The 26,474-nt window shown below is 47.4% G+C and overlaps 1 protein-coding gene across 1 annotated transcript; it reads right to left on the bottom strand.

Annotated features, from left to right (window-relative positions):
* Positions 1-8,547: 8,547 nt before the first annotated feature.
* On the bottom strand, positions 8,548-26,326 carry F2r (coagulation factor II thrombin receptor). Its single transcript, XM_038322683.1, has 2 exons — positions 26,164-26,326; positions 8,548-11,772 (listed from the first exon to the last, which is right to left on the bottom strand). The coding sequence occupies exons 1-2, from the start codon at positions 26,249-26,251 to the stop codon at positions 10,574-10,576; spliced, it is 1,287 nt and encodes a 428-aa protein (XP_038178611.1). The 5' UTR covers positions 26,252-26,326; the 3' UTR covers positions 8,548-10,573.
* Between the last annotated feature and the right edge of the window lie 148 nt (positions 26,327-26,474).

Raw genomic sequence — 26,474 nt, 5'->3', positions numbered from 1 at the left:
TGAGTGGGAGTGCAGGCATGAGCCACCAAGCCCTACTTTTTCAGGTCGTCCTGTGTGCTAGGCAAACACTCTAGTAACTGACCTACATCCTTGGCCCAAGCAGTGTTAACTGTGTTGTCTGATGACAAGGGCTTGAGGGGAGGGTTGATTAGCTTGTGACCTCTGGACCATGTGTTATCTGCTCATAAAAAAAACAATAAAAACTTTTCAGGTATATAAGGCACTGGTATGTATCATTAGAGGAGAAAGAAATCAAGGCAAGGCAGGTGGTTGGTGGCACATACCTTTAATCCTAGCACACAGAAGGCAGAGGCGGAAAGAGCTCCATGAGTTCGAGGCCATCCTGGTTTACAGAGCTGGTTACAGGACAGCCAAAGCTACACAGAAAAACCCCGTATCAAAAACAAACAAAACAAGCACACACGCACCCAAAAAAATGAATCAAGGTAGGGTAAATCAACATTTACTTACAAGGGTAAGTCTTTTGGTGGACTGAGAGTATCTAGGCCAATAGCTGGGGGAATATTTAAAGAATATTAGCTCTTCAACAGTCTTATAGATAGACATGATAATCTACATAGGTCAATTCTGAAAACTGTCTCCATCCTAAGGGGTAAATTGTGGTTTTCCTCTTGCCAACTACAGAACATACCCATGAGACATTTTTTCCAAACACTGATGTCATAGATCTCAGACTTTGATACTTGTAAGATCCAATCAGAGATTCTGATTGCTGGTTTGATGGAGCTCAGAAGTCTAAATTATAACAAGCTGAGCAAAAGACTTGTGGGGGGTGCATCTGAAAGCACTCTGCACTCACTACAGAGTGGCTCCATCACTTTCTATGCTCTGTCTTGTCCAGAAATTGCAAATCCATAAATGTAATTAATGACTCTAAGAAAAAGACACGGGCACCGTGGAGTACACCTTTAATCCCAGAACTGGAGAAGCAGAGGAAGGTGGATCTCTGTGAGTTCAAGGCCAGCATGATCTACATAGTGAGTTCCAGGCCAGTCAGAGCCACATAGTGAGACATCTGTCTCAGGAAACGGAGGCATAGATCTGGGGGGAAGGGGAGGAGTGTGGGGAACTGGGAGAAGTGGAGGGAAGGGAAACTGTGGTTGGAATGTGATGTATTAGAGAATAATAATGATATATATATATATAGAAAGAAAAAGAAAACAGAAGGAAGGAAGGAAGAAAAGAAAGAAAGAAGGTAAGAAGGAAAGAAGGACAAAAGGAAGGAAGGAATGGAAAAGAAGGGAAAGAAAACAGAAACATTTCCAGGGTTGGGAGGGTGACTCATGCCTGTAGTTCATAGGACTCAGGAGGCTGAGGGAAGAGGACTAACATGAGTTTTAAGCCAGCTGGCAGAGTGAGACCCTGTCTCAAAAGTAAACACACAAACACACACACACACACACACACACACACACACACCAGATTCAGAAAGAAGAAAAGAAATAGAAAACATGAAGTTAAGAAGACAACACTTCGGGTGAAGGAGTGTAAAAGTTGAAGAAATACTGTTAGTACTTTTACAAAATGAATTTGAAGGGGAAGCTGTCAGCGTTCTCAAATACCGCATCATAGGACGTGGGTTTCCATGCTCAGTTCAGTAAGAGGACTTAATTGGTCTTCTAGTTGTCAAAGCCTGGTGTTTTGGGAGGGTGATGCTTGCAGTTTGATGAACAAAGAGTTCCCGAAGCAGATAAATAGTGAGTGGGTTTGTGGCGCCAGCGAGAAGTCTTTTAGGCCGGGTGAAGTTCTGGCTGAGTGTGAGGACAGAGTGTGACAGTAATGCTCCCAGTGGCTGCCAAGGACAGATGGAAACAGCTGGGCTTCAGGGTCGGCTAAAAAGGCACACTTTCTCTGTTCTTGATTTTGAAGATCCCAGCTTCCAGGAGATGATTCTTGTAGGTTCTGCCATGTTCTGGTCCTCCGTACCCACTGCCTGGATAACATATCAATGTACAAAATGTGGGTTGTGGCTGGCAGATGTTCAGGAGGGTTCTGTTGTTTGGTTTTTGTGTTGATGTGAGTCTCTTTTCTATTGAAAAAGTCCCCTGTTGTATTCAGAGGACAGGTAGGGAATGTAGAAATAGGAAACAAAGCAGAACATAACAAGTCACACTCTAAACATACATTTAACTTTCTTGGTGCGTTTCTCACTAACCTCTGCCCTACTTTAGGTCTAGTCTTGTACTGTTTGTGTCAAATGATGCGTGTGTCATTGAGTTGTTTTTAATTAATGTTACATGCACTTCTTCGTGACTTTATCCATAATACATAACATTTTTAGTTCTTTTTTGATTTTTTTGAGACAAGGTCATACTATGTAGCCCTGGCTGGCGTAGGCTCATTTTATAGCTAAGGCTGGTCTCAAATGTACAACATTCCTCCCCTCTCCACCTCCCAGATGCTAGGGTTATGGGTGTGCATTGTCATTCCTGGTTTAAAACATATCATTTTCAACGGGCATGCTAGCCTTTGGAGAAGCCTGGGGTTGAGCACATGAAGGGTTTCTAGTCTTCCGTCATTTATGTTAGTAAGGCTGCTTAACACCTAGGATCTTATTGCTTTGTGTGGCCAGTCATATTTTTAATTATTTCCCAAGGGCAAATTCCTAGAAGTCATATACTAGGGTCAAATGTTACAGATATTTTTAGAGATGGTGACACTTTGTGAGATTGCTTATGAAAAGCATATCCACCGGCTTCGTCCTGCCCTTGTTGGGCTTTGTATTATTTAGCCTGTGTTCTTCACTCCTACAGAGGTGTTTATTATGGTCTATTTGTAGAAAAAAAAGTTATTGCTAACTGGATAGAAGCCAGGTTTATCTTGTACAGCTCTTTAATTTAAAAATATTATTCGGGGTGCATGCATGCCATAGCATGGCTATGGAGTTTAGAGAACAACTTTGGGGAGTCAGTTCCCTCCTTCTACTGGGTGGGTTCTGGAGATCAAACTCAGGTCACCACACGTGGTAGCTTAAATGTAATTGGCCCCCGTAATCTCATAGGGAGTGGGTATAACCTTGTTAAAGGAAGTGTGTCACTGTGGGGGGCAGGCTTTGAGGTTTCTTATGCTCAGGATACCGCCCAGTGAATCAGCTGACTTCCTGTTGCCTGCAAGATGTAGGACACTTGGCTATTTTTTAGCACCACGTCTGCCTTCATGCCGCCATGCTCCCTGCCATGATAGACTGAACCTCTGAACTGTAAGTGAGCCACACAATCAAATGTTCCCTTTATAAGGGTTGCCATGGGCATGGTCTCTCTTCACAGCAATAGTACGCCCTAAGACACCAGGATTGCACCACAAGCGCCCTTACCCACCGAGTCATCTCACCCACCCCGTAGCTATTTGATCATTGTTGAATCGCACGGTTTTTTTTATGTTGATTTAACAAATTACGATTTCTGGTTTCATCATCTAGTTGTCTCCCATCTTCTGGCCACTTCCAAGGCGCCACACAACAAAGAATGTGTCCCAGTCTTCTGGTATGTGCTGCAAATGCAGATTCCCAAAGTGGGTCTCTCAGACCCTTTTTGTGCCCCGGGACTGTGAAGTCACTCTGATGAACCCTGGACTGAGTGAGTCACTTGCCTCAGGGTCAGTATCGCTCCCCATTCCAGCATGGCTAAGATGACATTCCTGATATTAACTAGAATGTGTGTTCCCGAGGTCACCGTATTTCAGCCAGACCCATTGGGAAACAGTTTCCCTAGTGGGAAAACATCTGTTTTCTAGCCACCAGGTGGTTGGCTATCTGCTGGGTACTCTCTCAAAAATTGCAATCGACACTCTTCAAAGCCAAAAGTTTTGTGGAGATTAGAGCCTTTTAAGCTATCTTTCCCCCTGAGAAAAGGCCCCAAGAGGGGAGGGGAGTCATAGAAAGACAAATATCACCTCAAACAAGTTTGAATTAAGCTGAATTAAGCAACCATGTTACTGCTACTTTACCAAGGGCCCCAGTGTCACGGGTGTGGTGATGTCAGCCTGCAATCCTGGCACCTGGGGAGCTTACAAGGGGACTCCAAAGTATGAATCCATCTGAACTACACAATGAGACCTTCTCTCAAAGCAACAACAGTGGCAACACCACAAAACTGCCTGGTTTTATGGACCTCTGTTAGACATGTGTATCAGTCCTAACCCAGGCCTACAGCTCAGAGTCTGCAGCTTCAGTAGATCCCCAGATGGTAAGGCTGAGCCAAACTTTTTCCTTTTCTGTAGTGCTGGGAAATGAGGCCATTACATGCTAGGCAAATACTGCGCCAGCCCCCAGATGTTTTGTTTAAAGTAGCGCTATCAACTCCATCTTACTCGCTAGAATCTCCTGCAGAGAGTGAACAGTTCTGATGGACGCTCCCTTGCAGTTCCCTAAAGGCTGTGACTCATGGTGGTTGGGTGTAGGGTGGGGATGCTGGATTTGTTTAGAAGTTCTCTAGTGGCTCAGAACTGATGTAAAGTTTCCAAAACTTCCTTATAATAAGGCAGAACTGCTCAAACTTTTTTAAGTCTGAAGGCCTTGATTCTATTTTTCTTCCTTTCTTCTCTCTCTCTCTCCTTCCCTCCCTCTCTTCCTCCCTCCCTATCTCCTCCTTTTTTCTTTCCTCTCTTTCCCTCACTCCTTCTGTACCTCCCCCTTCTCTTCCTCCCTCTCTCCTTCCTTCCTTCCTCCCTCCCTCCCTCCCTCCCTCCCTCCCTCCCTCCCTCCCTCCCTCCCTCCCTCCCTCCCTCCCTTCCTTCCTTCCTTTACTCATTTGTTTGTTTTTCAAGACAGGGTTTCTCTGTGTAGACTTGGCTGTCCTGGAACTCACTCTGTAGACCAGGCTGACCTCAAATTCACAGAGATCCACCTGCTTCACGAGTGCTGGGATTACAGGTGTGTGCCACCACCACCTGGCTTTATTCTGTATTTCTTAACTTATTATTCTATATTGTGATTGACGAATGAACCTGTCTGGGGACGTACCTGGGTGGGAAAGAGCTTGCCTATCATGTGTGAGCCTCTAGGTTTCATTCCTCAGCACTACAAAAATATCTAAAACCCAATGGAAGGGATACACTTGTCTCATTCTTTCTCTGGGGAGGTGCGCTCATCACCCCAGCAGGTCAAGAATAACTAGGCGTCTCAGGCTAAGAGAGGAACCAATGTATTTAGCTAAGCAACTGCTGTCTTATCACTGAACCGCCGCCGTGTGGACAGTCTTCCTCCCGGTGGTGATCTCAGGGTCTTGCCGCCAGAGTGGGTCGCCCAGTGGTAGCTTAAAAATGTTTTGTTACTATAGTCTATGCTGAAGTCATTAGGATGGCCAGGCCTGCCCTGACCCCAAACCCAGGCTTCCGGCTACTGTGGATGCAGCATCTGAGGCTAATCTCCCTTCTGGCTCTGAGTCATTTCCTTACGGATAAACAGGCAGCCACCTGGGGAGAAAACACAGCAAGTGTTGTCTGCTCTGAAATCCAAGATGCTGCTGAATCTGACCTCTGGTTTCCCATGTGTTTCTAGAAAAGCAGCATCTAGTGCCCAGTGAGTCTTCGGGGTAACAAGCTCAAACGCTGGCTGACTTTTCACTCCTTGGTTTCCCATCTGTTTTGAGACCAGGGCTTGCTATGTAACCAGGCTGGTCTTGAACCCAATGGTTCTGCCTCAAGAGCTGGGGTGATAGGTGTGCATGCAGGCATGCAATACCACACTTGGCCTGCTTTCTGAGGTCTCGGGATGACTCCTGGGAGACCACTGCTGTTTTAGATTGCCCTGGCAGCTCATACTCATAAAAGTTCATCTCTTCCTCTTAGGCAGCAGCTAGCTGAAAAGCAGACTTCATACAGAGTCTCGGGTCTCATGGGCCACATCGTACCTACCTCCCGACCCATGGGCCACACCATCCCCGCCTCCCGACCCATGGGCTATATAGTCCCTGCCTCCTGATGCATGGTCTATATAGTGCCTGCCTCCTGACCCATGGATCACACTGTACCTGCCTCCTGCCTCATGAGCCACACTGTATCTGCCCTTGACTCATGGACCGCACCGTACCTCTTGCCTCCCGACCATGGGCACAGGGTACCCAGATACTTGACTCTACTTAGTCTTTCATTTCTGTTGCTTCAAGGCATGGGTTCCTCTTAGGTGTGAGGCAGCTAGAAAGTCTGCAGGTGGCCAGCAGCAGTGAGGTACCAGTTTGCTTTAAATATAATTAGCTTGCTTCTGTTTCCTTCCTCCTCTTCTCCCTCCTGTCCCTCCCTCATCCCTCACTCTTCTTCCTTTCCATCTCTCTTCTTCTCCCCCTTTCCTGTCATCTCACCGTCACCCTCTTATCCTTGTCCCTCCCTTCCTCTCCCTTTGTCTGCCTGCCTTCCTCAATCCCTCCCTTCCTCTCCCTCCTTCCTTCCCCCCTTTCTTCCTCTTCCCCCACCTCCTCCTCTTCCTTCTCCTCCTCTTTTTGGAAGACAGGATCTTACACTGCAGCCCAGGACAGCCTAGAACTCTTCATGCCATCTGAAACACCTAGTGACCCCCGTCTCTGCCTCCCCAGCAGCGAGCACCACTTCTGCAGACGGGCGCCACTATGACCTGTGTTACTGTGTTCTTGGAAAGTCAGTGGATTTGGAAAGCTATGTTTGAGAACAATTCTTTTGAACTTCTTTGGGTCAGAAGATGGATGGTTTGCCAACATGTAGATGTGTGTGCTATGTGCTCGCCTGATGCCCTCAGAGGTCAGAAGAGGGTGTTAGATCCCATGGAACTGGAATTACAGGTGGTTGTGAGCCATTGTGTGGGTGCTGGGAACTGAGCCCAGGTCCTCTGGAAGAGCGACAAGTGCCCTTAACCTCTGAGCCAGTCTCTCCTGCCCTGCCTCCCGTGTTTGTATCTTTCCATAATCTCTTTAATGGCTGGCTCAGTGGATGACATTTTGCTGTCTGCCTCAGAGGCCAGTGACTATCCCAAGACAAGTAGCCTCTGGGAAACTCAGCAGTACACCCAGGAAAGGTCAGAGACTTCTTCTTACTGATCCCTGTTAGTCCTGACCTCACAGGTATCTTTGAGAATGACCCTACTGGTCTCTCTGTCCTCAGACTATAGCTTACTGAACTGCCTCTCCTCCAGAAAGCTTGTGCTGTCTTCTCCTGGGGCCAAATTCTCCCATGCCCACTTGGTCTAGTGACTTTGAAAGGCTCAATAAAAAGCACTAATGATCCTGGCGACCACTGTTGGAGACAGTCCTTCCCCTTGTCTACTGTTTGAGGGTTTCATACATGTGTATGATGTGCCCCTTCATTTCCATATGACCCTTTGTGAAGGTAAGTTGTGTGCGGAAGGCCCAGGCCTCAGAATGGAAACAGCTGGCACGCAAAGCGTGCTTGATGCTTTCTTTCCACTGGTTTCTGAAACGCATGGCTTCCTCAAGGACATGCCCGCTTCTCTAATTTCTTCAAATGAAGCCCAACATAAAAATTTTCCAACTACATATTCAACAGCCAACTGGATGTTCCATTTCCTCAAAAATAAATGCTATTTTTGACTTGGTGGTGGAAAATGCATTTTATGTTGATAAAATTCAAGAGTGTTATTTGGACTCAAATATATTTTGGAAAGTTATAGCAGGAAAGTTTGCTATTTGCAAACTTTCTGGTTAAAGGCAGCGTCCTAATGCAGAAGTCCCGAGTCAAGACTACCACATGGTCTGCTTTCTGCATATATGACCTTAGAAAATGCATGTCAACAATTCTCTCTGCTAACACAATGCTTGTTTAGATGAAGTAATAGTTTTAAAAATCGACTGTGAATCCAGAAACAACGTACTGAAGACTTTTCATTGATTTTCAAATCTCCAGGTTGAGCACCACTTCGATTTTTCCCCAAGGAATGCTATTTAGTGCAGATGGTCGCTCATGGCAAGTGAGGAACCCAATGTGTTTTCAACATTAGAATCATCAGTGTTCCAAAGAGAGGATTAAAATATAGGAAGATAACCATTCAATGAATCTTTGCAAAGACCATGCTGAGTTCTCCTCTCCACTCTCCCCTTAGTTCCCTAGAGCCCTTCTTCATGCCCAGGGAAGCTGTCTGTGAGGGGTGATCACCTGGTGCTATTGGCATCTGGCTGAGCTCAGGGGTGGTCTTTTTTTCCAGGGGAAAGGACCTGACAGTAAAAGGGGAGTGACCGTGGAGCAGTCAGAGGGCAAGGGAGGGAAGGGGTAAGGGAGATTGTGGGTGCAGATGTGATCAAGGCACCCTGTATACAGGTATGGAAATGGCATGATGATTTGGTTTAACACACACAGAGTGCAAATGGGAAGTACCAGCAAGGGGTTGGAGGGTCATGTAGAGGGGGTTAGTGCATTACTGCCTGTGCCCTGCTTCTGGATGGTTAGGGCTCTCCCTAACCTCTAGCCTCTGGGGAGCTTCCCCATCCCCTGCTCACCCTGACACCCTAGCTCTTCCACCATAAAGCACTCACCTACCTATTCACTAAAGAGCGTTTTGGTGTGCTCTCCCACCAGGTCCCACAACAATAATCTATTCCAGACAGATACCAAGCACGTTTTCATGTTTATTAATATGTTATGCAATCTTTTAAAAAAGAGTGAACACGAAACAGTGACATCAAAGTTCACAAGTACAGTAATAGTAGTTATGTAAGTCACAGACAGAGCCCAGACAGTGAGTCAGTGATCTAGACAATCAGTACAGTAACTGAGTCAACAGTACAACTGCAGGACTTTCATGGAAGCTAGTCTACAGTATCTGGAAAGACTTTGTTCTCTTAAATAAACACTTAGTCCTTCTACCCTCTTTTATTTGTTTAAAATGCCAACGTAGTTCTTAAATCAGGAAAAATATATATTTCAAATTAATTTCCAAATTACTTTGTCAAAGCCTTGAGGATTTTATACTTATTAGTCACCGTGACATTAAAAAAAATGCTTTAAAATAATTTAATTAACTCAAGAAAAATACAGGATAATTTTCTTACATTTCAGTCCTAATTTCATTTTCTTCCATTTTTTTTTTTAAAAAAAAACCAGACTGACCTTATAAGTAAATGTTTTTGTGTTTTCTTGCTTTTTAAAAATGTGGGGTTTTTTTGTTTTGTTTTGTTTCACTTTGATTATCATCATTGTTTTGAGCTGAGGTCTCACTATGTAGCCCTAGATAGCCTGGAAGTCATTATGTAGACCAGGTTGGCCTCGAACTCAGAGATCTGTCTACCTCTGCCTCCCAAATGCTGGGATTAAAGATGTATGCCACAATGCCTGGATTATTTGAGTAATTTCTAATAAAAACATTTGTAAATAAATAGTGTCTAGTTATTGTTGACTGAAGGGCTTATTTCTTAAAAATATACATCTTAAGCTGCGTTTGTATCCTAATCTATAGCTACTGGTAGCAGAAACTCAGATCTTCAAAGCTGTTTAGCTGTTAGGCCTTGCTTTTGTGAAATACGCTTGGTGGTGTCTGGCTGAACACACTTCTCTGTACAATGGTGAATCTGCGGTGCTTACATCACGTTGACCACATGTCAGCTATCTGCTTTGCTAGAGCAAAGGCAGGACTCAGTTAATGTCTGGCAGTCAGTCAGTCTGCAGCCCCAGTTCCCATCAGAGTGCTCAGGGCACGTGGGTGTGTCTGTGCAAGAGCCAGCCTTGCAACACAGCTACTGGATAGAAACACACCTTTCTCTGCTCCTCAGATGTGCAGACGACTCTCGTAGTTATTCCCTCCCAAGATGTCTTTTCCTAGCTGGTCAGTTTCTAACACATACAGTCAGTTCACAGCTGATGGGAAGCCCGGGAGCAAGGAGTGGGCCTGGTGGTCCCCATCTCTGCTCTCTGGGAGGCACAGCTGAATGGGTATCAGCTGTTCAGAGGCCCCCATGGAGATGGCTGTGCCTAGTTCCTGGGGTTGGGGTTTCTTATGATCCTGGTGGGTCTCATGCTCAATCCTGGTTGCAAAAATGCTACCCATATCAAAATGGACTTTCCAACTGCTTTGGTAATTCTTCGACTATGGTGTATTCAAGATGAAAAGCACTAGATCTTCCCGTACACAGATAAACAATTACCATCAAATAATTGGAAATATATTATGGGCAAAAGCTGTGTTAAATCTGACCTATGGACTCCTTCCTTACCACTGGACACCTTTAGCTGTTCAGTGCTAACATCCACCAAACCAGACTTTGTTTAATAAGTTAGAGAATCAGATTATTTCCATAGTAACTGCTAGGGAATGAATAAACGAGAAACGTGCCAAAGCGCCGATTCCACACTGTATTGCAAATATGCATGTGCGCACCGCCTATATATTCAGGTCACCTAGATATATGAGGAGGGACAGTTGGTTACTATCGCAGCACTGGCAACGCTGGACACCTTTTGTCCCCATTACCTTGCTGGCAATTATGCTTGATAGCACTTGTAGGAAGTAGGCATGCAGGTCAGACATTGGTTGTTCTAGGTGGTGAAGTAAATACAGCACTTGCCAGACACTAACAGGATCCCCGGGCTGTCCACTTTTCTGGCCCTTTCCGTGTAACCTTCCAGCAATCTTTCTCCCCTAAGCTAGTAGTTTTTTGTATATGCTGTTGTTCAGGTGGCTAGAGCAGGTATCCATTTTGCTTGGCATCAGCTGGCCGGTGCTGTTGTAGCTGTTGGCATCGGAGCTGTCTTTGCAGCACAAGATGCCATAGAGGTGCCTCTGGCACTCGGAGGAGGCGTAGTAGTAGATCAGGGGATCGATGCAGCAGCTCACGCTGCTCACACAGACACAGAGGAGGTAAGCAAAGTAGGCCGTCTCCGTGGCAGGGCTGTCCGAGAGGAGCATGTAGTGCACGATCAGGAGGATGTTGGTGGGTCCAAAGCAGACGATGAAGATGCAGAACACAGCGGCGGACAGGAACAAAGCCCGCGACTTCTTGCTCCGAGTGGCCACTGCGGAGGAGCTGAGACACCGAATGATGGACATGTAGCAGACCGTGGAAATGATCAATGGCACAAGAAAGAAAACAGCGGAGAAGGCTGAGAAGTAGTAGGAGTAAAAGCCTTGCAGCAGCGTCTCATTGAGGACGTCATGGCAGGTGGTGATGTTGAGCCCCGGAACCTTGGTGGTCTGTTCCTTGAGGAGGAGAGGCACCACCCCCATGATGGCCATCACCCAGATGACCAGGCAAGTGAAGTTGGCTCGGCCCAGGGTGCGCCAGGACAGGGACTGGATGGGGTACACGACCGCCAGGAAGCGGTCAATGCTTATGACCGTCATAAGCATGATGGAAGCATACATGTTACAGTAGAACGCCGCGGTGGCGAAGCGACACGTGCTGGACCCGAACTGCCAATCACTGCCGGAGAAGTAGTAGCTGATCTTCAAGGGGAGCACGGACACGAACAGCACATCAGCCATAGCCAGGTGCAGCATGTATACCACGGCTGGCTTCTTGACCTGCATCTTCAGGACGAACACCGCGATGGCCAGGATGTTCAGAGGCAGGCTGACTATGAACACAAAGGTGTAAACCGAGGGGATGAAGAGTGTCAGCCAGGGGCTGGTCAGATATCCTGAGGCATCTTCCGAGATGAAGGGAGCAGGTGCGGTGGGAGGAGAGTGGCTTTTATTTAAGTAGATTGCCCTGCCCTCGGGCAAGCCACTTTCATTTTTCTCCTCCTCGTCCCCCAGGGGGACCAGTTCAAAGGCATTTTCACTGGGATTCCTGAGAAAAAATGAGCGGGGGTTCAGAGTGACATCTGTCGTCTCGGGTTCTAAAAAAGAAAAATCATCGAAAAAGTGAGCGGATTCCATCGGCCAAGGAGCCAAGCAGAGGGTACGCTGGTTGGCTTTGTAGTTTTCTCCAGGGAGCAGATGGCTAGGTTCAGGTCATGTGCGGATGGCCTACGGACTTTGTTAGGGAATATGCTTCTATCTTAGAGTATGCTGCAACATTCTGTTTGGATATAAGCTAACTCCTAATACCCTGCTCCCCCAGAGGACAAAGGTGAGCAGAATCACTCAGAGATCAATCTACCTTCCAGACCTCACTTGCCATGGAAGAGCAAATGGTACTTTTTTCCCCCCTAACGTTTTATTGATTTGCTTGGTGTGGTGGGAGAGAGCGGGCAATGCCACATGTGGAGGGGGAGCCTGCTTCTCTCCTGCCGTGTAGACCCAGGGGACTGACCTCTGGTGGTCAGGCTTGGTGGCCAGTGCCCTCACCACTGAGCCCTTCCGCCAGCCCTCAATAGGTGCTTTCTTCCCTGTTGTAAACCTCACCATCTAAACATACAACTCACTTCCAATTTCTCTGATTTCTCTTTCCTTCCCCAGCTGGCTTGAGCCATATGGAGAAATCCACCTCTCCCAAAGGGAAAATCCACCTTGAAAGCAGAGAGAAATTCCTATAGGCCACAGAATGGGGGCCATTCAGAGTAGGGCCTAGGGTTCCCCAACTCGATGACTGAGGTCCACATAGCAGTAGTTTTCCTCTGTCTTAGTTTGTTTACAAAACAGATGTCCTCTTAATGTCTTTCCTGTCTTAGTTCACAGGCCTGCAGGTTACTTCACACAACCAGGAGGCACCTGTTACCCAGTGACACCCTGTTACCCAGTGACACCCCTGTCACCTTGCCTTCTTGCCCAGCAGGTTCATCTAGCAGCAGACATCCTTGGCCATTTACACCAGAGCATGACCTTCTTCTAGAACGCTATATGCCTCAAGGTACATACCTGGCCAACCAGACTTTTTGGTGGATTAACCAGAAGTCAAAATAAAAGCTCAGCTATATACATCTCCTTAGCCCAGTCGTCCATCAAAATTATCCACTTGAAATGTTAGGCAGAGAAAAGGGATGACACCAGCCAGACAGCAGCTTTTCCTTGCGATGAGTTTTGCTAAAAATTTTACATCTGCTGGGTGTCGGGGAACTGAGAAGCGCAACAAGAACCACAGAGGAATGGGACGAGGTCTCTGTGCTCAGGGTTGTTTGTGCCTCTCAGGGAAGTTGCAGGAGTTAAACCTTAAAACTGGACAAGTGCAGGAAAATCTCAGACTTGGTTTCGTTTTCTTTAGTGGAACCTGTAGATGGGTTTTTCTTTGGGCCACCAGCTCCAAAAAATGACACGGAAACTTATTATTAATTTTATAGAAGCTTGGCCTATAGCTTAGGCTTGTCCCGCTAGCTCTTATAACTTAAATCAACCCATTTCTATTCACCAACGTGTTGCCACATGACTTGTGGCTTTTACATCTCCTCCTGCATGTCTTGCTCCCTTTGCCTTGGGCAGGCAACTCGTCCTTTGTTCTTCCCACAGCTCTTTGTCCCCAGAAGTCCCCCTTCCTGGCTAGCTAATGGCCATTCAGCTCTTTATTAAACCAACCACAGTAACACTTAGTAAAGGAACATTCCACAACAGGAACTTTCTTGAAAACACACACTTTCCGAGATGCACAATGTAATGTAGTAGTGAGTTCTGCTTCTGCACAGCTGTAGGGTCCTGCAGAGAAAAAATCTTCTTAGACTAAAACTAAGGCTCCGCTGGATGCCCCATCAATGCTCCGAAGGTACTCAAGATCACAGGACAGAAAACAGAACAGGTAGGAAGGGTGGGTCTTGGAAGAAAGGATGGTGTTGGGTTTTCCACCTCCCCAATGATTTTTAGTTTGAGAGAGAGATCCGAAGCCAGTGCCTGTGATAACCTGGAATACTACTTGTCCTTTGTTCCAGTTCCTGACTTACAGGTCTCAAGCTTCTTGGAATCTCCAGGATAATAATACCTTTTGTATGCTAATGAGCTGATTGCCGGTGAGTGGTCTCTAGACAGCTTCAGGACCAAGGATGGTCACATGAAAGCCCAAAGCATGGCTGGAAGGCCAGCAGGGGAGCTCCTGCCCTTCTGCATATCTCACCCTGTGTATTTTTCCCACCTGGCCATTAATTAGCATCTTCTGTAATATCATTTATGATCAATGGGAAGAATAGGTGAAGTTTTTCTCTGGGTTCCTTGAGCTAGCTGCTCTAGCGGATTATAGAATCTGAGCATAAGCCATGGTAACACCTAACACACAGCCTGTTTGGTCAGAGTTTTGGAGGTCTAGGCTCAGGGACCTGAGGTTTGAGACAGACCTCAGATAATGGGGCTGAGCCCTTAAACTGAGAGCTCTGATTCTATGTCCAGGTAGATGATGTCAGGATTAAATCAGATGAGAGGATTCATGGCTGGTGTGTCCTGGAGAATCTGCTGGAGGCTAGCCAGGGTGGAGTGAAGGGAAACAGCTTGGATCCCTGAAGGCTCACAGGCACTTAGCGGAGTGCTGCACAGACAGGAAGAAAGGCACTTCGGTGTGCGCTGTTGTAAGAGTTGAGGGGCAGCAGGTAGGAAATTCTCAGAGCTGGAAATATTCTTAGTTCTATGGCCAAGTTTTGTCCGTGCTTCAAGCCACATATGCCCGAAGGGTTCAGGGCATCTGTCCCCATCTGGATTCTTGCTATCTTTTTCCTTTTAGACAGATGCCTAGAAGCTGTACATGAAAGTGTGACTGAGCCTCCAGTCTAAGGCACCACCACTGATTGCTCCTGGTGGAGAGCTCTGGGACTGATGTAGGTTTGTGTGGTAGAAATAGGTTTTATCTATTATAATCCTGGCAGTGACCTAATCAATCTTTGGATCTTGTGTACGGAACTGCTGTCCTAATTTCATCTCCTCTCTTTCACGCCCGTCAGTACTCATGTGGCCCTCCTGTAGTCCAACACCGTCTAGCTGAGCTCCCTTATCGCCTTCCACGGCCTGAGTGTAATCATGGGTGGAGATCCTAAACCCTTGTAAGTCTTATTCCTAGCCCATCTCCTAAGTGATCTTAAATCTTGAGAGGGGGGATGGCAGGTAGCTAAGGTCGGGATTAGTCACCTTGGAAGTCATCTAGAATGGACCCCCATCTCCTTTCTCCTGACTAACACTAGCAAGGAAAACATCCCAATTGTCCCCCCTTCAACCCCAGGATTTAAAACACTATATAAAAAGGTACAGGTCTCAGGGATTTGCTGAAGTCCATTAAGGGAAAGCTATTGTTTCCTGGTAAAAAGAATGGAATTTGAGTTCTCCCTCTAGCCCTGAGTAGAGATAACATCCGGATCTGGTCCTAAGATGAGAAGAGATGATCTATTATAGTCTCCTCCCTGAAGAGTCAATCCATCTGGGCCTGTCAATCACCAGACAGTCCAGGAGGCCGTTACCCAGGAAAGCTGAAAGACATGCTAAGGAGATGGGAGGAATAATTATCCCTTTAGTGAGATGATGAACGTACCCTTCCCAGAAGCCATCCCTGATGGCTAATGCACTACTGTGCAGTGGTGCAAGCATTAGAACTCTACTGTGCAGTGGTGCAGCCATTTACAGAGCTTCTGCTATGCAAGGGTGCAGCCATTTACAAAGCTTCTGCTATGCAGGGGTGCAGCCATTTACAGAGCTCTGCTGTGCAGCAGCAGCAGCATTGAAGCTCCCCACTTTTCTGAGTTCTAACTCAAATTGTAACTTTTCCTTTCGTCTCTTTTTTTTTTTTTTGGATACCTATCAAAAGTCTAAGCATGCTTTCTCTGACCCTCTGGGCTTTCTCACTTAGTCTCCAAAGTTTACTGCATCCCCTAACCCCCAGCAAATAAATTCAAAGCAGGAGGTCATATTGCGTAGCTGGTTGGTCACAAGTTCCACAGTCACTAGGAAAGAATTTCAGGAAGGAAAGTCTTAGATAAGGAGTCCAAATTCCAGTGCAAATTCTGCTCTAGACTATTTTTTTTTTTTTTGAGACAGGGTCACACTTTTTAGTCTTGGTTGGCTTGGAACTTGCTATACAGACCAGATTGGTCCCAAACTCATAGAAATCTGCCAGCCTCTGCCTTCCCAGCACTGGGACTAAAGGCGTGTGCCACCACACCTAGCCTCTGCTCAAAGTTTTGGGCAACACTTGGGTCATGCTCATAAGGTAGATACAAACAATCTATGCTAAAGATAAACAGAAAACAAAACTCCCAAGCCACCACCAAGAAAAACCCCCAAATGGGAGTAGTGTCCACCTACAACCCCAGGGCTTAGAAGGCTGAAGGTAGAAGACCGTGAGGCCAAGGCTAACCTGGATTATAGAGCAGACCCTGTCTTTAAAAAAAAAGGCAGTGCTGGTGCAAGCCTTTAATCCCAGTACTCAGGAGGCAGAGACGTGTGAATCTCTGCGAGTTCAAGGCCAGTCTGGTCTACTTGGTAAGTTATAGGATAGTCATGGGTACACAGTAAGACCCTGTCTTGAGAAAACCAAAACAACAACAATAGATTGGAATGATGTTTAAGTTAACTGACAACTGAGAATGCTCTGTGAAGGAAGGTAACGGAATCCAGAGTCTTCAGAGGACAAGGTCCAGAATACTATCTCAAACGGTTAAATTTAACAAGATTCAATTTCCAGCTAAGGGAGAGAAAATTTGCCTAGCATGTAGAAGGCCCAAGGTTTAATTCCCTGCACCAATAATAATAATTACAAAAAAAAAATAGGTAGCTGGGCACACTAGCAGTTACATGCAATGCCAGCCCTTGGGAGACTGCACCAGGAGAACTGAGAATCTCAGGCCAACCTGGGTTGCTATGAATCATCCCAGCTGCAGAGCAAGACCTTGTTTCAGATATACCAAAAAAGAAGGGGGAAATGCAATGAACAAAAGGAACTGGAAGGTTCTCTAACCTAATCTTTGGGATAAAAGTAAAATCAGGCTGAAGCATCAGCTCAACCATTAAGAGCACTGGCTGCTCTTCCAGAGGACCGGGGTTCGATTCTCAGCACCCGTAAGGTGGCTTACAACCATCTTTAGCTCTAGTTCCAGGCAACCCAATGTCCTCTTCTGGCCCCCAAAGGCGCTGCACATATTAGTACACAGACATATATGCAGGCAAACCACCCATACACATAAAATATGAATAAAATAAAAACCTCTTTCCCCTTATCCCCATATAGAAAAGCTAACTCAAACTGGACTAACGACTCAAATCAAATACCTGAGACTATGCAACTCCGATAAGAAATCAGAGTGAAAGCTTCGTCAAGGGCAACAAACGCAGATAAATAGAATGGGATGAAAACAAAGGCCCCAAACAGCGAAGGTGCCATCAGTGAGAGATACCTTACAGAAGGGAGACAATACTGCAAACCGCATGCCCTGCCTGATAAGGGGGTTCCTGTCCAAAGCATATAGGGAACTCAGTCCCTTGTTAGCAGGAAAACAAGTTGTTTTTAAAAATGTCACAGAAACTAAATAAGACATTTCTCCAAAGATAATACAAAAATGCCCGAAAGGTATGTAATCAAATGCTTAGCCTTGCTAATTGTCACTTAAAACCACTGTGAGCCATCACTTCACGTTCGCTAGAATGACTCGGATGAAGACTGAAGGATAACAAATGTCGGCGAGAACGTGGAGAAGGCCGGACCCCTGGACACCCGCCAGAGCAGGAAGCACAGCTTTTACGGAAGATGGCACAGAACTTCTTGCAAAAGCTAAGACCACGGCTGAGCATGGGCACACAGGAAATGCCTTGATGCTCAGTTCCACGAGCCTGGACGGACGGAGGGGAAGCGGGTGCATTCAAACGCCCCACCCCCACCCCCGCCACACACACACACACACACACACCGTAGGAACCCACATGGCACTGGAAGAGGGGCACAGCTTGAAATCACTCATCTGAGAGGGTAGAATGCTGTCCCTTGGTCTGAAAAAAAAAAAAAATGTCTCTGGGCTTAGTAGCTCTGCCGATACTGTTTTCAGACGCGCCCTTCCCGGCATGTCCTTTGTCTGCAGCCTGGTTACTTATCACAGGAGATATATACTATACCCCAGGAGACACACGGTATTTACAGTCTGGAACGGGGACGAATGCACAATCCCTTGACTAAACATCACGGTCCAAGGCGCCACCCTTTCTTCCCACTGCAGATTGGATATGCTAGTTTTTACAAAACTAAAGAACGCCAGAGAAAGTACCTATCAGCGTCACTGTAACACAACCCAGGCCTAGTGGCTAGATTCTTCCGACACGCTCAAGCCCCTCACACTGCTATTTCAGTTTGCTTACTTCGACTTTCCTACACGTCTCAGAGGCCAAAGGGGAAGTGTCTATGAGCTGGCCAAAGCTCTTCTGAATCACCCAGCTTTTTGCTGCTAAGGAAAAGCTAAGTTCTGGTTTCATAGAGAAAGCAGCGCAGGTCCAAAATTGGTTCTTATATGTCTTGGTAAGTTTTACTTAATGAAGGTCCTCCTGAAGCCCCCGATTGGTTCTGGCATTCTTTTTATGGTTTTGAGACAAGGACTCATGTAGCCTAGGCAGGCCCTGAACTCACTATGTAGCTGAGGTTAGCCTTGAACTCCTAACCCTCCATTGTTTACCAGCACTCTGGGCTTTGGTTTTGAGACTGAATACAACACATTGCTAACTAGCTGAAACACAGACTAACTTAGAGACCTGAAATTAGTGTCAGGCAATGGCTCTTTGACTTTGCTGAGATCTGGCTGGAAGCAGACGGTGACTAGACACTCTTTCACTGTCCCCTTAATCCCGGGATTTCAGAGTTCTGCTCCAGGGCTCACGTGCTATGCTGAAGTCTCAGGATGTTGTCCAGACTCCCACGAGGGCAGGTCAACTGTGGCCTGCATCTCACAGGCCATATGGAACGACGGGGGAGGAGAAGGCTAGAAGAAAAACGCATGGCAGAAACAGACTGTCAAGCAAAACACCACAGCCTCTTTAGAATGCTCCATTCCCTTCAACTCAAACACACACACCGCTCTCCCATGGCAGGAGTCAGGCCCCCTAGAGAAATGTGGGAAATGTTCAACGCGACCTTGAAAACCTCTGAGTATTATTAGCATCAGTCAAAACCCTGTGGCCTCCCCAAGATGGCTTTGATCATCACATAAATGACGATGGAGATGATGCAGCCTGTCTGTGTGGGAGGAGCCTGCTCAACTGCAGCCAATCAGGCGATGCAGAGTGTCTGCATGGGCGGAGCCTGCTCAACTGCAGCCAATCAGGCGCAGATGTAAGGAAGCCTTGGGGACAGCCAGCCAGCTTCCTTGACAAACAGTAATTAGAAGGGGTGGGGTTATGAGGCCCCTCGGTTTGGTCCCCAGGACTGAAGGAGGCGAGGAACAGTTATAGATGAAAGACGGAAGACACAGAGGTAAGTCAGAGGCGGAGTTCTTCCATTCTGATCTGCACGTAGTACCAACAGGCATTTACAGACAACCAGGGAAGTCTGGATACTTCGCACAGCCGGTGACATCAAGAAATTGTGCGCAGAAGGTCGGTGGTAGCACACTCCCTTAATCCCAGCACTCAGGGAGGCAGAGGCAGGTGGATCACTGTAAGTTCGAGGCCAGCCTGATCTATAGAGTGAGTTCCAGCAGAACAGTCAGATACACAAAGAAACCCTGTGTTGAAAAACCAAAAAAAGAAAAAAGAAAAGAAAAAAAGAAATTGTTCGTTATCTTCTTCTGATGATGCCTCATTTATGGGGAAAGGAGTCTGATATCTAGGGCTGTATTTGGATTTAAGGATGTGTATTTAATATACTTGTAAAATTTGTATCTCTATTTAATAATAAAGTAATATATTTAAGAACAGATCTTGAGAACTATTTGGAGGTTTGGCAGGGAGTGCTGCTACTCAGATAGCAGTCCTCTTTCTTCAAGTAAGGTCCAGCAGGGAGACAGTCTTGGGAGGGACATACACAGTGGTTGGAGGGAGGGGGAACACTTGCCTAGCCATCAGAGCCAATAAATCAGCTGTGGTGAGGCTCAGGCTAATGGATTCCTCTCAGACAGATCATCCTCACATCTGTATTTAAGAATGAAATTAGGTAACTGGGTGGTGGTGGGGCATACCTTTAATCCCGGAACTCAGGAGGGAGGCAGAAGCAGTCAGATCTCTGTGAGTTCAAGGCCAGTCTGGTCTACAAAGTGAGTTCTAGGAAAGTCAGGACTGTTACACAGAGAAACCCTGTCTCGAAAAGCCAATAAAAACATTTTTAAAAAAAATTATGTGTGTGCAGACATGTCTGCATGTGTCTTGTGTGTTTGTGTGTGTGCGTAGGTGAATGAGAGGGTGCCTTCCCTAGACCTAGTTGTGGGTCACCTGACGTGGATACTGAGGGTCAGAGCTGTCCCTCGCAAGAGCAGTACATGTTCTTAACTGCTGAGCCATCTCTCCAGCTCCAGATAGAAGTATTGTTGCTTCTGTTTTTCTTCTGTCTTAGTTCTGAGGGAGGGGAAAGTTGTTAAATGTTCTTATGAACACGGCTTTACATCTAAAGAAATCATTTGTTATGACATTTAATTCATTATTTTAAGACGGGGTCTCAGTATGTAGCGTTGGCTATCCTGGAACTTGCTACGTAGACAAGGCAGTCCTGAAATTCATAGGGATCTTCATATTTGTGCCTACAGAGTGCTGGGATTAGAAGTCTGTGTCACCACACCTGGTTAATACTAACATTTTAAAGACCATGAAGAAACTGGTATGTGGGCAGAGAAACCCACAAACCCTCACGTGCTGAAGACCCACTACACAGCAGACACTTCTCCTGCCTTTACCTCATGTCTGCGAGATAAACATTCTAACCTTATAAATGGTAATACAGAGGCACAGAGAAGCTAAGTAACTATTCAAGATCATACAGCTAGCTAGTGGAAGAGCCAGGACTTGAACCTAGACATCAAGACTTGATACCCTTTGACCACAATGACCCATCCTATCCTTTATTTTTCAGGTGTTTTATGTTTATTTGGGGGACCAAGTCTTCCCGTTGCTTGGGAATTCTGGAGTTCATGGTCTTGGCTAGGTACCAAGCCCTGTCCACCACTCAGCCCTCACAGACATGTGTGGGAAGCAGAGAAACACCCACAGAGACGGTCAGTGCAAAACAACCTCTGTATGTGTGTATGTGCATGTGTATGTAAGTGCAACCATGTGTGTGCACGTCGAGCCCAGAGTAGGCCTTCATCGATCGCTCTCTGCGGTGTTGCTCTTAGACAGGGTTTCTCAATGAACAGGCAGCTCTCCATTTTGGCTAGGCAGGCCGACTGGCCAGAGAGCTCTCATGATGCTCCTGTTTCTGTCCTCGGATGCTGAGGCTGGGTGCTCGTGACTCAAACTCAGGACCTCCTGTTCGCATAGCAAGTACTCTTACTTACTGAACACCATTTTCCCCAGACCCCACCATCAAATCAGTAAGGCAGGGTGCAAGGCAGAGTGCCCTGGAGGCTGCCTGTCTGGCACACTTTGGGGTTTTCAGGCAGGCCAGGAGGGGCTGGAGGCAGGCCAGCTACAGGAAGTCATTATGGTGTGTCCAAGGCACAGGGATGTACACACCAGTCTGCCGGGCTCTTACCTACGGTGCCTGAAGGCAGGAGACAGAGGTGGGGCTAGAGGATGCTCACAGGCCTCCCTGAGAGCCACTGGGATTCCCTGACCATTGACTTTCCTCATCCCTGCTGGTCTGTTCTCTGCCCTCAATCACCATCCCCAAGATTCCTGTCCCAGGAAAGCTCTGTCTAGACTCTACTCAACAATGACGTCAACAAAAACCAGTTCACAGTCAGGGATCCCCAGCCCCTCTCAGACTGCACTGCCTCCCTCGCTGCATCAGTTCTGCAATCAGTGGCTCCCAGATAAGAGTGGTCCTTCCGAGAAAGCAGGGCTCTTCTGACAAGGTCTTGATTTTGCTCTTTAGGGACGAGTCACTGTTCCAGCTACGCTAGGTTTAAATTCCAGTAGAAACTGAGCAGTGCCTCTGAAACTCAACCGGAGGATTCCAATAAGTTTTTACAGTATTTAATTTTATTTGCAATTGTGCGTACTGTGTGCATGTGGGGTGGGTATGTACATGAGTGTGGGTGCCCTCAGAGGCCTGGTGTATCTAAACCCCCCTGGGGCTGGACTCACAGGCAGTTGCGATTTGGGTGCTGGGAACCAAAGTTTCATCCCGTACAAGAGCACTGTGCATTCTTAACTACTGAGACATCTTTCCATCCTCCTAGGCGTTTTGTTGGTTTTTGTTTTATTTTAACTGGAACAGTGTGGAGAATGGATAGCGCACGGTAAAGGCGAGAGCTTCTCGGCAAACGCTGCTTTGCATGTGTTATACCACACGGGTGTCATGTATGTTCTTGTATGTACTCCAAGTGTGCCTAACGCAAAATGTATTTCTTATTCTTACGGTTGGTTAGAGAGAAAAAAATCACTTTTCTGTAGTACTCTGAAACTCGACTAGCAATTTGTCACAAACTTTGAACACGCATTCTCTAATGCCCTTTCCTAAAGCCACACAGGTTTGTTTCTACACGCAAATCACAGGTTAGTTCTGCAGTTTAAGACAGCAAGGTTACTTTTGAAAGCAAATGATGCGTGCACAGCTATAAAGGACCTTAGGATGCAGGATGAAACCCTTCATTTCAAAACCAGGGGCACAGTGACGCATGCCTGTAATTCTAGCACTTGGGAGTCTGAGGCAGGTGAACTGCGAGTTTAATGCCAGCCTGTGCTACACAGCAAACCCTGCTTCAAAAAACCAGCAGGCCTGGAGAGATGACTCAGGGAATAAAAGTGCTTGCTGCCCAAGCATGAGATCCCATGGCGGTACTCATGTACGACTGTTATCCTAGGACTGTGTGTGTGTGCGCTGGGGCCTGCTGGCTCAGGCTTGCATACCCCCGCCCCCATTCTAGTGGGTTTGGCAGAGAACGGCAAGGTCACCGGGTGACGGCAAGGTCACCGTTGAGGACAAACCTGGGGAAGGAATCCCGGAAATCACCTGGCTCACAGGGAGTGCCACTTACTCTACAGTTCTACCAAGAGGGAGGGCAAAGCCGAATAAAAGAAGCCACAAACCAGAGAAGACTGGCTTTAGAAAGCACAGTCAGACACTAGCAACACGGTAAACACACGCACCTCACAGTTCCCGACATTGTCCTGATGACAGTGTGTCCTCCTATAGTGTCCCATGGAAGCAGACCCTGGGAACTTAGGAATACTAGTGAATGGATTTGTCCCCAGAAACACGGCCACGTGTGGACGGTGAAATCCCGAGAAGAGGTAGAGCACAGATGGAAAAAGCAAACCGTCCGTGGGAGGGGACAGGTGAAAGGAGGCCTAGGCACTGACTCTCACAGGACTCCCAGGGTTCCTTCTGGATGGTAGCTGCTGGAACAAGGCGAAGAAAGTGGCAGCTGCACCAGACTTCAAGGTGGATGGCTGTCTGTTCTGAGGATTTCATCTCAAGCGAAAGAAATAATTTAAGGAGGGAGATAAGATGCGGGAAACAAACAAAAAGACACAGACCGACAGACAGGAGTCCCTAGGGGAGAAAGGGACATGGGCCCCAGATGAGGAGAGTTACATACAACCCAGGCTGTTAGAAATCCAGGTTTCTGGAAGCCCCATTATTGCTTAGAACCCAGGTAAGCTCCAGTTCCACAGGGACAAAAGAGAAAAGAGTAAGGGGGGGTGGGGAGAATGGGAAGAGAGATTCTGAACAGCAGCAAATCCTGGGCTCTGAAAAGAGCGAGTCCATTGGACAGACTGCCAGGAGCGGCTAGCACAGGCGCTTCATCCTGAGTACCAGTTCTACTTAAAGGGACGTAGGAAGTTGAGGGAAGGCCAAGAGACCTGGGGTGATATGGAGAAAGAAGTCAGAGAAGGCATACAGTTTCAAGGGAAGATAGAGACTGAAGTGAAGAATGTATAAAAGGGATGCTGGTGGGGGTGTGTGTGTCTTCTACAGGGACCCCTCACTTCTTACTAAGGAACCAGGCTTGGCCTCTGAAATCCCAACGCATTTTGCCACAATTATCATCAACTATTCCCAAACTTTAAAATAAATTTTTTTTTTTTAGCCTTCTATCTCTTATAAACTTCACAAGCACCACCCTTTACCCTTTAACACTCCCCTTCTTGAATAAATAGGAGTCATCGAACCTAAACTACCTGCCCCGGGGATAAACTGCTTAATGCGCTCGCAGTTTTCAACAAATATCTGTAGAACACTTGTTCTAGGCACCACAGGGAAATACGGAAGTCATGACTTTGGCAAGGGCGACGAGACAGAAAGTGACAAGGCAGGAAATGACAAGATGCCGAAACCGAGAGAAAAGCCCAGGCAGGTGGGCAAGGCTGAAGGGATACTCCTAGTAGTAGTAGTAGTAGTAGTAGTAGGGGGTACTCCTGCAGCAAGAGAAGATTCAGGATGGGGAGGCAGTGTTGGATGTGCCAGTGTCTCAGGACAGGAACCGTTTACAGTTGCCTGTATGCAGTGGTAATGCGAAGCAGATTTATTTTGGGTTGATTTTATTTGTGAGTTCACTTACTGCATGCACCCAACGTGGGCGGACCGCTCCTATAACCATTCCCTGATGGCAGGTCACTGAGCCTCCCCGGGGCCTTGGTTTTAGAACCAGTGAAAGAGGTTAAATCCTCTTCTTATCACAGAGATTGTTTAAGAGGGTGGGAAGCAACAACGTGGATAAGAATTCCGCCCAGCCACTTTGCTCGCACCTACATCTCTCTCTGTCTCTCTTCCCTTCCTCCCTCCCTCTCTCTGTGTCTCCTTCTCTTCCCCTTCTTTCCCTATTAAGTGCCTCCAGAACCCCGTGTGGATACATTAGCCAACTCTTGTTCAGTAGTCTCTCTGCTTCTGCTGGGGCTCTTCTATCCCTCCTATAAGGAAGAGAATTTAGAAGAGGCCTCTGACTTCACCCCCTAAAGGTTCCCAAAATCCTCTATGAGGACTCCGCTAAGGAAGCACTGGTCTGCCTGGGGTGGTTGGGCATTGCCTGAATCTCAAGGTCTGCATTTTCAAAAGGCCTGTCCCAAAATAAACCCGAGGGAGTAACATCAAGTTATGTGACACCGAATCTCTGCATACACTTTCCATTCCTCCCCACAAATGATTAAGGATGGCTACCCACAGGCAGGCAGGCTGGCTAGTTGCCGCTAAACTTGGGGGCCCTGTTTGGGGCACTGGTTTTCCCAGGAGCATCGCTCAAGCCCACACCAAGCAAGGACAGAGAACACGCAACACCCTACTCTTTGTTACCTCTTAATCCTGGTCTTTGGGAGCATGGGAGTGCACATTCTTTCAGCGATAACAACCCCCCCCCCCAACAAAAACCCACTAGATTTTCTTCAGCATGAAAGCCACGACTAGAGCTTCCTACCACATTATCCCTACAAAGAAATCCAAAACCATTTCCCTCACTTTCTAATTAGGAACTTTACAGGCAACGCCTCTATTTTGGAGAAAGGAGGAGAGAAAAATATTTGATGAAATAAAATGACCAGATGAATTTACTTGGTCAAACAGGCGGATGCTTAAAAACACACGGTCAATAACGAATGTACTGGAGGCAACTTCTCTGCCACAGATGAGAAATTCCAATGAGAAAAACAGAGACTAGAGGGTTTCTAGGAGAGCCTGACTCCTAGGAGGGGTCCCTTTTCTCGACCCAGATGAACAAGTTCAGATAACAAAGAGACCCCCCTACCCACCCCACCCCTCCCCGCGTCCAGAGATCCCCGTCACCTCCTGGGTACTAGGCCGAGCTGGGGACTGCCAGTCTTTATTGTCTTTATTTAATGCTTATGGATTTTTCTTTTACACCACCCTTCCTTCCTTGCAAATCAAGCGAGAAAAAGAGAGTTCCAACAAAGCAAAACTTAAGCGGGAGTGGTTCCACCTCACCAAAGCACCGGATCACGAGCCCCTTTCTTTCTGGAGGTGGTCTTGCAAAACAGGACACACAATAACAACAAATGCGCCGGCGGAGACTGCTCTGGTGCCCTGGGCCCCTCCTCTGGATCTAAAACCCGGTGGCCTGCGGGGGCTGCACTCCCCAAAACCGAGTCCAAAGGAGCACCGGCCGTGATGGGGCAGGAAGAGGATGATGGCACGCCCCACCTGGATGTGGCTGGAAAAACTCTAGATCTCGGCTCAAATGCCTGTTTGGTTCCTGGGGGAAACTGAGGCTGGGTTGCAGCCGGGCGTACCCCCGCGCGAAGCAGAAGCAACCTGACTTCTTCTGATAGCACCCCCCCCCCCCCCCAGCGCACCGGCCGGCAGCTCTTACCTGGCTGGCTCACGGGGACGCGGGAAGACAGCAAGGGACCGCACAGGCTGAGGCCAGCGGCAACGAGCAGCAAGCGCCGCGGCCCCATTGTCCCGAGGCTGCCCGCGCGGCCGGGCGCCCGCGGTCGCCGGCTTCCTTCGGAGCAGCGCGTTCGGACCTCACAGGCGACCAGAGGCGACTGCGCGGCCGCGCGGAGGAGTATTTGGAGGCGGTTCGGGGGCGTGGGGCGGGGCCCCGCGGGCTTGCGCGCGCTCGTAGCCTCCGCTCGCGCCCGCAGCATATCGCTCCTGAACGCGAGCGACCAGATGCTT

Source organism: Arvicola amphibius, chromosome 3 (assembly GCF_903992535.2).
Source record: "Arvicola amphibius chromosome 3, mArvAmp1.2, whole genome shotgun sequence".
Taxonomy (NCBI): domain Eukaryota; kingdom Metazoa; phylum Chordata; class Mammalia; order Rodentia; family Cricetidae; genus Arvicola; species Arvicola amphibius.
This window is presented reverse-complemented; position numbering and strand designations above follow the sequence as displayed.